A 15,942-nucleotide genomic window follows, 5' to 3' on the forward strand; every position below is an offset into this window, starting at 1 on the left:
AAAAGTGTCTAATCAGAAGCCTGTGGGCAGAGTGTGTGTTCTTAAAATATTTGCACAGCACCTATAAAACATTAGACATAATAACAGCAAAGTAATAAATCCTGAGGTAATTCAATGGATTTAAAGTGAAGTAGGACACTGTGTATATATAACACATAAAAAACTGAGTTTAACAAAACTGAACTTCTGTATCTTTACAGATGCAGCAGTGTTCAAAGCTAGTGCAAAAAAAGAAAAAAGAGAAAGTTTTAGAATGCTCACCTGTTCTAGAAAAATATCCACACAGCCACCAGAGTTTAAATTAATAGATGCGACAGCCAAAAATGGCTGCTGAGGGTGCCAAGCTATGTGAGAATGGCGTCCACGGGACTCGAGAGCTTCTATACGATGATCAACGTACACAGCCATGATAAAGAGCTACAACACAAACAAGTATTTAGAGACAAACTAACTGTAAAATAAGTCCTGAGCATCAATAGGAAATGTAGTCTAATCTACATATTTAAAAGATATAAAAAATTAAATATTTTTGCATTCCATTACAGTGCAAACACAAGGAATTTAAATTTATACTTTTTAAACAGTAGCCCTTCTCTCCCCACCCTACCATGGTGAGAAGTGGAGGGGGAAATGCAGCATATGTCTACCAAAGCTCATCAGTGGCATTATTTCTGCCACCCACCAGCAGGTCAGAAAAACCCTTGCTCCAGACAGGAGCTGGGAGATGTGATGTCCCCTACAAGGCACTGGATCCTGCAGGTCACTAGGTCAATCTGGTCCAGATTCACTGAGAGTAGGCTTCCCATAATGGTCCTCACAATACCTGCAGTCATCACCTACTGCGTTACTGAGTGATAGAACTTACCTTCATGTAGTCTTATTTCATTGTATTCACCCGGCACGAGGGGTGAAATACGAACTGTATAAATAACCCAGGCCAGAATGCAGATAAAACATATACTAAACCATTATTTACTTCTAGAAAGTAATGGCCAGAACAAGTAGCTGTTCTATACAGAATACTAAAAGAAGAATTTTATGGTTATTCTAACTTAGCCAGCTCTCATCTGAAGGGCTGAAGAACATTGGAGCTAAAGGAGGGGAGCTTCTGAGGCCATGTCAAATGTGGCCACCATACACACTTGGGGCAAGCATGGGAATGAATACACACCAAGAGGAGAGAGGGAGATGGCTGTGGTGTAATTTAGATATGAGCCAAGTGAGGAGGGGCAATACTTTTTTGCTCTCTTACGCGTCCACCACATGTGGAAAAAGGTGCCCTGTCTTAGCATTTCCTTTTTCTTTTTTTGCGATTCATCTTTATTGGTTTTTTACAACAGAAATGCTTACTTAACATAAGATCGCAATGTGAAGTTTCAATTTCTTGTTGATATACAAATATTTCCAAATCATAATAAAGAAAAAAAACAAAAATATATTCTTTGCCATTCAACTTATTGATGTTCTAATTACCTCTGACTTCCCTCCCGTTCTTACTTGGTTCTTTTAAAGTTCTTGGTTGGGATGCCTATCATTGTGTATCTAGATTGCTGGTAACCAACTCATCCCCTCACTTTTTGATGTTTCTCATTACAAGAGTTAATCTAAACCAGTCAAAATTTTAGCATTTCCAGCATGCATTGGATCCTTTCTTATACAGTACATCTTGACGAGTTTGCTGGGTGTTAGAGATACCATCCGTGGAGCATTTTAAATTCCTGCCTGGGTCTCACAGGTGTTAAAAAGGCCACCCAAAAGGTGAGAAGCCTGAGCCACAATATTAAGCACAGAGAGAGAGATGTTGAAACGCTCCCCATCGCCCAGCATGGCCCTCACACCAACTCATCGGGTCTCATCGCCAACCTGAGTGCGCACGAAAGTTACGTTTCCCTCCCTTCGCCCGTGACAGGGCCGGCCCCAGAGGCGCCAGTTCGGGCCACGGCCTTCGCGAGCAGCAACCCCCACCCCCGAGGAGCTTATCGAAAGAAGCGAGTCCAAGTTGAATCCCAGCCTGCCCCCAGCCCCACCTCGAGTTTGTCGCTTACCGGCTCACAGCGCCACCTCAGCCCGAGAGAGGGGCCTGGAGGGCCTCAAGCCCGACTCAACGAGATGCTGAGCGTTGTTACCCTTGACAACGGCGGCCGTTACGGAAACACCCGAACACGGAGCCGAAGGAACGCGAAGTTTTCCGAAGGGGAACGCTTCGCGGAAATCTTCACGGAAACCCCCGAGCTCTCAACTCGCTGCCCCTTAGGTCAGTAGTGTTTCTGTAGGAGCAAGGGCGCTAGTTCCAGCTTACTTGTAAGTAGTTTAAGTTCCTGGTGGTTTAAAAAGCTCCCTTTTCCTTAAGGCATTCCTTCTAAGGAGAGTTGAACCTCCCTTTCACTTTCTCTTCATGTGTGCAAAGAACGCGGGGGCTTTGGAGGGGGGGAAAGCAGATGGTTTGCATGCATGCATAAGGTCTCAGGTTCAATATCCGCCATCCACAGGTAAATAGAAAAATCCCAATGAAAAGCGAGAGAGGCCCTGCCGGGAGCGCAGGCAAAACTGGTGTTTATTTTTATGTTGCAAATACACACACACACACAGACAACCTGCAGACTGAAGCGATATACTCAAATGAATTCTTATCGCTAAGAGTCTCGTTATAAATACTGTATGGAAATAAATTCTGCTGAATGCATAAACTGGCTCCTTTAAGGCGCCCACGGATCCGAAATAATTCTGTAGTGAGCAGAAAACCACAGGAATGGCTCACAACGGGCCGGAGTTAGTATGGTTTGCAAGGCAATAGCTATGATAATTTCATCTTTTTAAAAACAGTTTTCCACGTCGCTTCCAGCTACATCAGCAAAGAATCTGTTGGCATCTTCAAGAATAACCGATTATTTACGTTCTAATGTTTCCTGAACTACAACACTGAATCTCACCAGGTGCATGAAGATGCCGTAATAAAGCATCTACCTTTTAAGATGCCCCCAATTACGCAGACGCGGGTGGCGCTGTGGGTAAAACCTCAGTGCCTAGGGCTTGCCGATCGCATGGTCAGCGGTTCGAATCCCCATGGCGGGGTGAGCTCCTGTCTTTCGGTCCCAGCTCCTGCCCACCTAGCAGTTCGAAAGCACCTTTAAGTGCAAGTAGATAAATAGGTACCGCTTTATAGCGGGAAGGTAAACGGCGTTCCGTGTGCTGCTCTGGTGTCTGTTGCTTCATGACGCTGGCCACGTGACCCGGAAGTGTCTGCGGACAGCGCTGGCTCCCGGCCTCTAGAGTGAGATGAGCGCACAACCCTAGAGTCTGTCAAGACTGGCCCGTACGGGCAGGGGTACCTTTACCTTTACCTTTAATTAAGCAGAGCATGCCTCTGATGAAGGAGACTCTAATAATCTACCAAAGCTGACTCCATGAAAAACAGTTATAATACTCTACTACAAGACCCTTTGTTAATGCTGCAAAACTCAACAGGCCTCCCCCTATAAAAAATCCCACCGGCTATGTAGTCTATTACCACCTGCCAGTCAAACAGGAAACTAGCCAATGGAAATGCTAGCAGATGACACGGGCCCTTCCCCTTTACGATCGGCGCGCGTCTATTCCCTTCTAGCCAATGAGAATCTCGTTCTAACACTTCGGCCCCTCTCCCGCCCTCTTTGCTCTTCCCTCGAATCTCGCCTCCTAACTCCCGCCTCGCCATTGGCCCAGTTCTGGTCCGGTGTCATCAGCCGCGCGCGGCGCTTCGATTGGTCACCTTTACCACCGCAGCCTCAGGCTCCGCCTTCCCGCTAGCTTCGGCCGGCCAATGAAGCGATTTGTTTGGGGTCTGTGGGGGCGTGGCTGTCTGCGCGCTCAGCCGGGCCCGTTGGGTGCTTTTCCCCAGCCCTTTGCTTCCCGCCCCTTTGCTGAGCGCGGAGGCAACGAGGAAGCGGAAGGGGACCTTATCAGTCTCCAGTGTACGAGCAAGGCGTAAGGGTGGGAGTAAGGGGCTGGGGAGATTTGGGCAGCGGAGCGGGACCTTTCAAGATCGGCCTTTAGGCTGCAGGGATCTGGTACCGGCGTCGCAACGCTGCATCCATGCAGCAGGTAGGACTTGGGCCCAAATGCTATTCCTTGAAGATCGGTTCTTCCCTTTCCAGGATGTGTTTCGAGAAGACTTCAAATGCAACCCTAAGCTCGCGTGTTAGCTAGAAAGTAAAATGCAGTGGGACTGACTTCTGGAGAAATGTGTATCGGATTGTAGCCTCCGAGCCCCGGCTGTCGGAAGTGAGATTAGTAAAGGGCTCACTTCCTTAGAGCGGGTCTGGAGGGAAGAGATTCGTTTCCTTGGGGCGGATCTGGAGCCGTAAAGGGGGGGGGGGCGATTTAGGAGACGGCAGAAATCATTGACGTTAAACTCCTGCCCCAAAGAGAACGGGAAGGAGTGAAATCGATTGGGAATGATGGAGAACTTTGGGAAGCTAAATTGTCCTTTGCAAAAAATATATTACATCAACACAGTTTGACAGGAGTGACGTGGGACCTGAAGTTGAAACTGGAAGCAGGGGGAATAATGTGGGTGGAATACTTTGCATTCGGGATGAAGCCAGGAGGCACTGGACACTATTTGGGGAGAGGACGGGAGAATGGGTTGGGTATGTTGGCGTTTGTTGTTGTTTAGTCGTTTAGTCTTGTCCGACTCTTCGTGACCCCATGGACCAGAGCACGCGTTAGTAACTTTCAAACAGACTAGAAGATCCAGCCTCTTTACATAATTGGGCCCTCATCCTGGATGTTGGACGTTCATTTATTTAATCATCCCTTATGTGGAACTGAATGCTGTAAATCTTTGGTCTTTCAGTAGCACAGAATAATGAAAAAAAAATCAAAGTCTATCAAATGTCAGGTGATCGTCATTGCCTTTCTGCCTAGTCCTGCCTTGTTTATGAAATTTAGATACCTATTGTGTGTAAAAAAGATGACTTTTAATTCCACATTAAATTTTATGGATTTTTAAAAATTGTGTAAACTACTGACACAACATAGAATAGCCCAAAACAATTAAAAAGTGTGCCAAGAATGTAATCTTGAAGACGTGGGTTCCAGCTTATGCTTTCTAACAAATACGTTTCACAAAAAAATTTGGGGGAAAGAGAGATTATTTCCATATATGTTTTAGCTTTGGGTTTGAGGCAGAGAGGAGTGATTGATAGTAATATGTAATGAAACCATTATGAAACAACTGCATATCCCTTTGTAAAATGTGTAATACTGATGTTCATTTCAATGAGTGCCGCACTTTTAGCCTGAAATCTGGGATTCTTTTTGTTGGTGGTTATATTTTTGGTGGTGGTGCTTGAATTTTGATTTCTGTTGTGGGAAGGAAATTGCATTTTATATAGTGCAACATGATCCTATGTCTATTTGCTCATAAGTATGTCGCACTGAATTCAGTGGGACTTACTTCCAAATAAGTGTGCACAGTTTTGTAGTGTTATTGTCCTCTCTTGTACTCTTGAATTATTACTTTTTTGAAAGTTGTTTTGGCTTTACTGTGCTTTCAAGCATTTTGCAATTTTTTCGAAGTTCACTAGTTTACTCTGCATGTGCATTGTGTGTGTGTGTGTGTGTGTGTGTGTGTGTGTGAAATACAGAAAATGTGTTGTGGGTCACAGCAGAATATGCTGACATAGCATTGGGTAAACACTGAACTCAGTAATGCGAAAGTAGTAATAAAGATTTCAGTAGCATCTGAGCACATTTGTTAAACCCTCTGTGACTATTGGGCAAACTGGCTGGTCACGTATGTCTTAAGGGTGGGGAACTGTTTTGAATCTGGTTTGAGTTTAGCTGCGGTTATTCCAAATGCTAAAAAACCCATGCTATAAGAAAGCAACAACAACAAAAACTAAAAGAGAAAGAATGTCTTTAGGAAACCATAGCTCTTTCTTTAGCTATCTGAAGTGAAACCCTTAAATAACTCCCTCGTTTTCAAATGCAAAACTTAAAAAAAAATGGCGTGCAAGTGGTGCGTTTTGGGTTTGTGTTGGGTTTTTTGTTTGTTTTGTTTTTAAAAACAACAAGCTAATGTTTTAGTTGTTGGGGTTGGCTTGGCGAGGAAAATAAACCTGGCACTCTTCTGGTTTGGAGAGGAGAAAAGTCGCCGTATTTAAGGGCGATTCGGAAAGGTGCTGAGCAATTGGGAAGTGGGTGTGTGGGGAGTTGTTGGAAATCTTTGTAGCCTTGGCCAGTCCCAGTCCTAGAGAGGCAGACACACACACACATACTCGCACACACACTCGCTCGCTCTCTCGCTCACACACACTCACACGAGAGAGAGAAAGAGAGAGAGAGAGGGAGGGAGGAGGCGGCAGCGAAGCTGCTTGCTGCATCTAGGAATATGAATTTCCCCCCTCAGTAGGTCGGATCGCCTCGGCTCCATGGTGAGGAGAAAGAAGAGCCCCCCTGGCCCAGAAGACCCACACAATGGGTAGGATGGGGTGGGGGAGAGTCACTTTTTAGGGGACATTTCTCTCTCTCTCTATCTCTCTCATATTTTCCCCTCTCTCTTTTTGCTGGCCTCTCTCCCCGTGTGCCGCCGAGGGTGCTTCCCCCCCCTCCGGCTCCTCCTTTCCGTGGCTGCCGAACGCTTTCCCCCCCAAACGCCCGAGTTTGCCTCGGCGGTTTTCCTTGCCAAAGGCGCCCTTAACCTTCCCGGCGAGGGGGCAGGGGGCTGCCCGGCGGCGCTGGCTACCCTTTGGAGGGGTTCCTGGCCTCCTTCCCCCCCTCCTCTCGCTTCCCCACCACCGGCACAGGTTGTTGGGTCGGGACAAGCCAACGAAAGGGGATTTAGTAACAAACAACGGCGGCCATGTTGAGAGGAATTTCTGCAGCTAAACTTCTCCCCTCTGAAGGCAGGCTGTGTGTGTTATGTGTGTTTGCGCGTTGTGGGTTTGCATTGTGCTTCGGGGTGTTTTATATTTTTTCCTTGTTCCTCTGAAGGGGTCTCTTGGTTGACTTTGTGCCCCCTCCCCACTTTGTCTCTGTCTCCTTCTCCTTCTCCTCCCCCCTTCCTCCTCTTCCTCCACATAGGATGACAGTGAAGCTGGGCGAAAGCAGCAGCAGCAGCAGCAACACCAGCACGACTACTACTGAGGAAGGCTTGAGGAAGCTGGGCAAGCGAGCAGGTGAAGAAGAGTCCCTGGAAGAAGGAGCAGGCGAAGGAGGAGAGGCAGCTCCCAGCACCAGCAGCACAAAGGAAGAAGAGGCGATCACTCAAAGCAACATTAACCGGGGGCCCTTCTTGGCAACCTCCACTTTGCCCCAAGCCCCATCGTCGTCCTCCTCCTCAGTCCAGCCTGCCCACAGCAACGACCAGCATCATTTCCTCAGGTCCAGTGTCAGACCTCAGAGCAAGAGGTTAAGGAAGGATTCTCAGGCATCCTGCGCAGTTGGAGGTGGCAGCAGCAGCAGCAATGCAACCGCTGCAGCAGCAGCAGCAAAAGGAAAAGGTACAGTATTGACCTCGCACCCCTCCTAAAACACACATGCCACGGGGAGGAAGGGGCCTTTGGCATCCGTTGCCAGTTTTGTCCCCTTGACGCCTTGCTTGGGTGATTGTTCTTGCTTTGCATTTCTGCCACTGCTTTCGTGCATCCCAAGGTTTTTCGCTTGACAAATCTGTAGTTTTGTTTATTCCCCATATGCATAGAAAAGGGATCAGGAGCCTATTACTAAAGGACATTTTTTTTTTAAATCCCTGGAGGGGGTAGCATTGCTGCTGCAGCAAAAACAACCAAGTCTTGTGGCACATTTATTATAACATCACATTTGTGGACCAGAGCCCACTTCAGCAGATGCATCTGATGAATTTGACTCTAGTTCACAAAAGATTATGTATTAATCAGTTCATGAATTTTTAAGGCATCACAAGACTTTGCTTTTGCTTTAACTAGCTATGGTAAGCTTTAAAAGCCACGGTCAGTTGATTGGGGTAGGGCTATTAAGTTAGAATTGAGCTAGAGGTTTGACTCCCTGATTCCATCCTGAGTAGTCCCTCAGTCCCTAGCATTTGGCTTTTTTGTCATTTCAGTTGTTACCAAATAACTAAGTACAGTGGTACCTCAGGTTAAGTACTTCATTCGTTCTGGAAGTACGTTCTTAACCTGAAGCGTCAGTTTAGCTAATGGGGCCTCCTGCTGCTGCCGCGCCGCCAAAGCACGATTTCTGTTCTCATCCTGAAGCAAAGTTCTTAACCTGAAGCACTATTTCTGGGTTAGCGGAGTCTGTAACCTGAAGCATATGTAACCCGAGGTACCACTGTAGTATTTATTGTCCTTGTCAAAAGTTTATTTGTGAAACTAGTTGTGATAAAAGATTTAATTCTGGGGCATGTTTGGTTGTGTATGACACTAAGCCATAGTTTATTGAACATTGGTTTGTTAAACCATAGTTTGTTTGATCAACCATGCCCTCTCTAGAGGCTTCACTAGGCTTGGATTACTTCCATTGAACTGCATTCTGAAGCTTAGGAACCTTGATTGTTTTAACTATTGTTTGATGTTTTATACAAACTCAGCACCTTCCTTAACCATGGTTGGTTTGTTCACTCCTACCTTAAGCACTAATTAAGTCACAAAGGCATGAGGCAGGAGCATCTTGAAAACAAAGTAAGCCATGGCTTGCTGGTTGTCTATGGGACAACACCTGGTTTGATAAATATACCGTGGCTTGGCATTGCTGCATAAGTATCATAACCCATGCTGCTTTATGCTCTTGATGAGTGAACCTTTTATGTGTTTGTGTTAAGCATGGTGGATAGCTGAACAAATTCTTGTTCTTGAGGATATACAGCCCTTATTCATTGCCATCTAACTCCATATTGTGTTGGTTGGTTGGAAGGTAATCCCCAGTACCAATATTTGACTTAAGGCAGGCATAGGCAAACTCTGCACTCCAGATTTTTTTGGGGGGGGGGGACTACAACTCCCATCATCCCTAGCTAACAGAACCAGTGGTCTGGAATGATGGGAATTGTAGTCTCAAAACATCTGGAGGGCCAAGTTTGCCTATGCCTGGGCTAAGGTTTCATTATAAAGAACTTTCTACATCCCAGGATTTATTTTATTATCAAATTGCCTTTATAGGAAAAAATTAAATATATAACACTTTTTTAAAAAAACAACAACACAAAAATGGTAATGAGCAGCTTTATCTGTTAAAAAATAAATCTGCCCAACATATATTGGATGCTGAGATACCTATTTTTTAACAATAATAATAATAATGCTGAACAGAAGCACATTTCATAAGATGCTGCCTATTTATGCAAACCATCTAAATGCTGGAAGATTTCTTTTAAATAAGAATTGCAGCACCCTTTATATAAATATGTATTATAGAAGTCATTAATGAAGATATTGATGAGAAGTCTGATGTCAGATCATATTCCCAAAGTCCAGAGGATTGATCTCAATATTTTCTCATCACACAATTGGTTCTGTTTTAATTTACTACCAGTGCAGTGAGTACAAAAGCTTGTGGATTCATTGGGGAAATAGACATTTTGATTGCAAAAAAAGGGAAAAATGATTCCATCATATTGTGCAGAAATCCCATTTTGGTTGCTTAGTGTATTTCTCCCTTGCACTATTTCTTAAATATGCATCCATACACCAGCCCCATGAAATCTTTAGCCCCAATCCAGTGCTAGTCGCACTAGTAGCCCCTTACATAGATGCTCATTCCCATCTACAACAAAAGACACACCTAGCCATATTAGTGGTGTCTAGATAAGCATCTCATAACATATTTGCATTTTCCGTTTGTGTGCAAGCTTATCCTCCATTGGCACTCTATTGTTGAATTGGGGCATTTTCCTTTAAAAGAAGGTTTTGATAATCTGAAGTTGATCTAATTTTTATTTTATTGTTTACAATTAAGGAAAACTTATAGGATTCAGCAGTATGCAAGCTGATCTGATTATTGGTAATAATTAGGAACATAGGAAGCTGACCTCTGTGACGTTAGATGTCCAACTAGCCCAGTATTGTCCACTCTGTCTGGCAGTGTCTCCCATCATCTTCAAAAGAGGTATTTCACATCACCTGCTACCTGATCCTTCTAACTGAAGATGTCAGGGATCGAACCTTGGAATCCTGTGCTCTTCCACTATGCTATGGTCCGTCTCCAGTGTTTTTTTAATTGCATTGGGCAACTTTTACCCCTGTTTCTACAGAAGCCACATTGAATTGTATGGCAGTTCTGCAGAAGTGCAGCCATGTTCTTGTGTAGTTTGTGCAGAGCTATGCCACATGCTGTGTCCTTAGGAAAACTGTGCACATAGGCTCTGGAAAGCAAACAGATAGATATACAGGAAACCATTGGTTTGCATCTTGTTTTGTTTTTGCAGTCCTGTTGCTGAAGAGACAAGCTTCTTTTCAACTTACCTCTTCAGCGGTGGCAAAAATCTCAAGTAAAATTTTCTGTTTGTCCTTCTGTGTGTGAGTCCATGAGTTAGTGAATTCTGAATCCTAAATTTAAAAACAGACATATTGGCTAATCTTTAAGCCTAAATTTCAATATTGCAGATGTTGATGGGTGTGATTTCCATATATGTGTCTGTGTGTGATATATCTTATAAATTAATGATACCCGTGTGAAATTCACGAACTAGACTCTCAGGCAGGCATATTTTAATACAGGGGTCGGCAAGGTTTACCTCGCCTGGGCTGGTTCACTCCAGCGGAGATCCCTCCATGGGCCGGATCACGTGTGCACCCGCAATTTCCGGCGTCTGCGCAGACACGATTTCCTGCACCACGGAAGCGAGTCCCCGTATCGCACTGTGCTGGTTTAGTGCAGCATGCGGGGACTCACCGCGTAGGCAGCTCAGTTCGGGGGTGGCTCGTGGGCTGGTTAAACGACCCCCGTGGGCCGCTTGTGGCCCATGGGCCTTAGGTTGCCGGCCACTGTTTTAATAGTTCCTATATTATATTTATCCATGTAACGCTATCTGTATCTGCAAAAGTGCATCATTTTTAAGCCCCTAACAGTCTTTGGACTTTCTTTCAATCATGTAATGAAGCATCAACGAGCATTCTTTAAAAAACCCAACTTGGGTAGTTTTTTCTGTCAATATCTTGGAGCTTTGTTTTGGCTTGATCTGATTCTACCTGCGTGCAACAATAGTGGTTCCTCATGGGAATGCACATTCCCCTTAAAAAGGATTTCTCTGGCCAGGACAGTGAGTCAGGATGAGCCTGTGATGAGGATGCATATCCAGACGTGTTTCAGTTGTGTGTGTTCAAGCCCACTTTTGCACACCAATTTCCCTTGCCGAAACGGGGTTTGTGTTAACTATTTTATCTTTCAGAATTTTAGCATATAGATCTGTGGAATGCTTTCAAAATTCAGCATACATGCTTACTTCAACTATGGTACACCTGACAACACCAGATTTTTTTTGTTATAGCTGAGAGAGAAATACAAAAAAATAATAATAATTTGAGATTCTGCAGTAAGTGTCATGGGACACTTCTCTTTGCCTTCAACTTGCCCCTTTCTGTTCTAGAATGCATTTCCACTTCTTAGTTATCAATTTGTAGATCTCAAAACAGGTTTTCCCTCTATTTCTGGATTTGATCACAGCATCAGTGCAAGTTGCAGGCAAGGTAGAACTGCATGGCCTCCACTAGAGCTGTCCTTCAGAATCCTTGCTTTGCCCTTGTGTTCTAGTGGAATTAGAAGCCATTCTTATGTTGATTTAGCAGACAAATTGTTCAGGAAGATAATTTCACATTGTTTTTCAGGGAGTGCTCCTTTCAAAATCCATATATATGTCTTCTGGGAATGTTCAAGAGAGGTGTCGGGAGAGAACTAACAACATGCTCATTAAACCTAGTGTTTAATTTTAAGTGGTTGCTAGCTGTATCCCACTGGTTTGAGCTTGATTGTGTCTTAGTAATGAACAACCCTTAAGTGATGTGTTCTTGTGATATTTATATTTAGAGCAACCTCTGATAGGTTCGATAGCCGATTGTAAGTTTTAGAAAGTACTAGGTTACAGTATTATTTTTATTTCAAGTATTTCTATTCTGCTTTTCATCAGAAATGATTTGGAAAGCAGTTTGCAAAGTAAACTCAAAATGAGATAATGTGATACAATATATAAAACAATAGAATATATTCAGAATTCCACTTGCTCAATGCACTTCTACTCATTGCCCACAAAAATTCCACACTCATCTTTCAATCAACCTACACTCATTCACCTACTAATGCACACTCCTTCAGTTTCAACTATTATGATAAAATAGAGTTAAATGAAGAAAAATGTTCAGTATTCCATGGGATGGGGGTGAGAACTGCATCCCTGTTAAATCTTTACAGATTTCCTGCTGATCAAATTTTATACACTGTTCTCCTTGTCAGCCATGGCTTTTCAGTACGTTTTTTGTACTCCTTTATCTCTGATTCTGTTCACATGTATTGCTAAAATTACTGCAGTGTGTGATAACAGCAGCCCCACCCCCTATATTTAAATTCTATAAATATTTCAGAACCAATAGTCAAGTGTCTTTTAAAATTTTAAATTTTTGGACATGAATTGTGAATATTTTTATCAGCATAATTTACTGTGTTTTCTGTGGTCAGGAATTGTTTCGGATCATAACCCTTCCCATCTCTGATTCGTAGTTGCAAGAGATCGCTACAGATACTCATCTTGGTGTGAAGCAGGGGTGAGGAATTTGTAACCCTCCAGATGCTGGACTCCAGCTTCCATCAGACTCAACCAGCATGGCCAATGGTCATGGATGATGGGTGTTGTAGTCAACAACATCAGGAGAGCACCATGTTGGCAACCCCTAGATTAGCCCTTGGCTGAATTGTTCTTATGCCTTATTTTACAGTAGTTGTGGAATGCCATTTCAGACATTTAGAATGGCTTGAAGCACAAGATGTACTGCTTTTTGAAAAAAATGGCTGACAACTCACTTGGGGCATGTTCTCAGGGGGCATTTCACTGCTGCTGAGTTCTGTTTTAGTGCTACATTTTGTACAGCTGTCTTGCCACTTTCTCTGTGTGGGTTACAAAGGCTATATCGTGCCTAACATGTAGCATGTGAAGGCACAGATTTTGTCGTGCCCCAATAGACAGCTAGTTGGTGCATCTGTACAAAAGTATCCTAGCAGTAATCTAACCTTTATGTTTACAAATCTTTGGGGCCAGAATCTGGAAAAAAACCAGGCTGATGAAATTCCATTTAGTCAGCATTAAGTATCCCATGTATAGGATGCAGTCTTGGCTTATAAAGAAAATGATACCTATTGAGTCTGTGGATTGTAAATCTCACCCTTTTAGAATTACATAACTTTTCTGCTTCATAGTTTAGAACAGGCAATGGTATAAAGCAGTGTCATCTCAGATGTATTCATATTCATTGCTAAGACCATTTGAAACCAAGATTACCTACTGATTAAGTGAGCTTTACACACACACTGTTCCAAAGTGGAAATTTTCAGGATTCTGATAGAAATCAGCAAGGTAATCATGTGCATGCCAAAGAGGTGAGTGTTGCTCACCTCTCTTTAGCACGATGTGCAGCTCCACCCCCACCCACCCAAAAGAAATTGCAAGATACAAAGTTTAGATGCTTTAAAAGGGGCAGTGGTTAATTCCAGAAACAGAAAAGGAATTATCCAGGAAGTTTCTTTCCAGAGGTTTGAGGGTATCTGTTGTCTCTTTGTTGTTGCTGATGTTCATTTGCTTTAAAGTGACCTTATCTTTATCTTCAAATTTTAAAAAGCAAGTTTGTCTCGTGGCTCTTAGACTTCAGTACCCACTGAAACTGGCATATAGTTATGACAGAAGATCTTATTTTTAACACTTCTTCCCCTGGAAACTATCCAGGTTTTAGGTGTTCTTGAGTTGCTTTAACTATTGTTTGTTCAAACCTCCTCTCTACTCAGCTGAATTCTTTCATTATATTGATAGTCTCCCCTCCTTGCTTTATCTCTCACTCTATCCGCCACCCTCACCCCCCCAATATTCTGCAAATTATGCTTCATTAATTCAACATAAAATGACATTTCCCTCTTGGCATTCTTGCACTAAGTTAGAAGGTGATACCTGTGTATTTTTAATGTGTGGTTCTATTCTTTCCCGTGTGATATGTTCTACATTTTTCATTGTTTTCAGTTTGAATGACTAAACTGAATCACTGCTGGTATATACACCAGTAGACCAACACAAATAATGATGTGGTGGTGCTGTAACAGTGATTGCACCAGATACTAATTATTTACGAGCTGGACCAGTTCTTTATACCAGTAGGCGTTGGGCCTGGCATGGTATATATCGCGATATAGCACTTTTAAATTCCACCCCACCCCCCAGTCAGTGCTGCTTATGAAACCAGTGTTGTATTATGAAAGTAACGGCTCTAGGCCTATCTACTAAGAATGTCCCCTCTAACTGATGGAAAAACCAGTTTTATGAAAATCATGAGCCCCCGGTGAGCATGTTAACCTGTTCAATAAATTTAGTACTCGTCAAAATGGGCATGATCTTCATTGTTTGAAGAAAGATAAGTGCAAGTCTTTGTACAGAGCTCATAGATATCACTCGTTGAGAATCTCTGGTGAGCAATTTGTGAGAAAGTTATTTCTGATGAATGTGTAGCATAGCTACCTTGCGGAAATTTTAGCTTCCCACCCACCCTCTTACAAGCGTCGTGAGACACCTGGCAGGAAATGCAGCAGTTTGATTCCCTGTCACATCCTCTTGTGACCAAGAAACTTCTCTGCCAAAGCTGTAATTCTGGTCCAGTGGTGGCTTCCCCTAGGATGCCACTGCATTGTGACATGTAGATGGAGACTTCTACCAGAAGTGGGCAAGTCTACTCTTTTGAGAACCCCACCCTCCTTGGACATCACATTCAATGCATCTTGCATGCCACAGTAATGCCAAAGAGAAGTGGCATTGGGCCTACAGCCAATCTGCCACTGCATGCATTTACTTATTTTTTTATTTTATTTAAAAACATTGTTACCCACCCTTCATTGATACTGATAAATTATAAATATCTTTTTCTATAAAACAGCATGCTTAAAAAAACAAAAAACACAGGCAGCTAAAACAGTCACCCTTTCAGACCTAAAATGAGTAAACAGGTGTTTGGCACCCAAATGACAACAATGGTGCTGATTGTCCTGCCCATAAGAGGAGATCATTCCACATACTGGGCTCCACCACAGAGAAGGCTCTGTGAAACTTGCTAGCGCTTTCCTCCCCAACATCCATTGTAGCTTTGGAAACTGAAAATTTTGATGAGAAAGTACCTTTTTGGTAGGAGGATTTGTACATGCCCAAAGGAAGGATGCATGAGAGTTCCCTCTTTAGAAAAGTCTGCTGCTTTAAGAGTGCTAGAAATGGGCTTAATGCATTTCAACCTCCTTTTTCAGTTTTGCTATCCCAGCCCATTAACCAGCCATCACTTTTCCTGAATTCCTTCGTAGTAACATTTGGAATCTACATAATTTCTTACCTTTATGAGATAGAAAATACAGGAATTTGCCCTTTATAATTATGGGGTGAATAACAAAGGTTTTCCGTTCAAAATGTACCATAATTTGTAGTGCCTTCTGAGTAGATATGGTTAGGATTGCACAGTGAGTCCTATTGAATCCCAGGTAAGTGAGGTTAGGATTGCAGCCTTAGTCAACAATTGACTTAGTCAACAATAGATGATCCTTGGCGTCCCTTACAATTCTATGAAAGTTTTATATATATATATATATATATATATATATATATATATATATATATATATTTAACAGAATGAAAGTGAACACTTAAAAATTCTGTAGTTGTAAAAATAATTCTTTTTTTAAAAAAAGATTTATACTCTTGCTTTTCAATCATTGGTTTTTGAAACTCTCAAATTTTCATTAATTCTGCAGTGCTAC

The 15,942-nt window shown here is 42.9% G+C and overlaps 2 protein-coding genes across 10 annotated transcripts in view; one reads left to right on the plus strand and one right to left on the minus strand.

Annotated features, from left to right (window-relative positions):
• Positions 1 to 2,158, minus strand: part of IFT140 (intraflagellar transport 140) — an 83,343-nt gene extending 81,185 nt beyond the window's left edge. The window contains exons 1-2 of the mRNA XM_053364706.1: positions 2,046 to 2,158; positions 262 to 417 (exon numbers count right to left, since the gene is read on the minus strand). Coding sequence (XP_053220681.1) covers positions 262 to 408 — 147 coding nt within the window. The 5' untranslated portion in view covers positions 409 to 417; positions 2,046 to 2,158. The remainder of the gene's footprint in view (positions 1 to 261; positions 418 to 2,045) is intronic.
• Positions 2,159 to 3,888: 1,730 nt separating this feature from the next.
• CRAMP1 (cramped chromatin regulator homolog 1) overlaps positions 3,889 to 15,942 on the plus strand; it is a 39,520-nt gene continuing 27,466 nt past the window's right edge. For 2 of the 9 annotated variants that reach the window (XM_053364222.1, XM_053364215.1), the window contains exons 1-2: positions 6,258 to 6,463; positions 7,066 to 7,484. In XM_053364222.1, the coding sequence (XP_053220197.1) occupies positions 6,414 to 6,463; positions 7,066 to 7,484 (469 nt within the window). In that variant the 5' untranslated portion in view covers positions 6,258 to 6,413. Of the gene's footprint in view, positions 4,081 to 6,256; positions 6,464 to 6,546; positions 6,906 to 7,065; positions 7,485 to 15,942 lie in introns of those variants that run through there. The other 7 variants (XM_053364213.1, XM_053364219.1, XM_053364216.1 and 4 more) reach the window with 7 other exon arrangements.

This window comes from Podarcis raffonei, chromosome 14 (genome assembly GCF_027172205.1).
Source record: "Podarcis raffonei isolate rPodRaf1 chromosome 14, rPodRaf1.pri, whole genome shotgun sequence".
Taxonomy (NCBI): domain Eukaryota; kingdom Metazoa; phylum Chordata; class Lepidosauria; order Squamata; family Lacertidae; genus Podarcis; species Podarcis raffonei.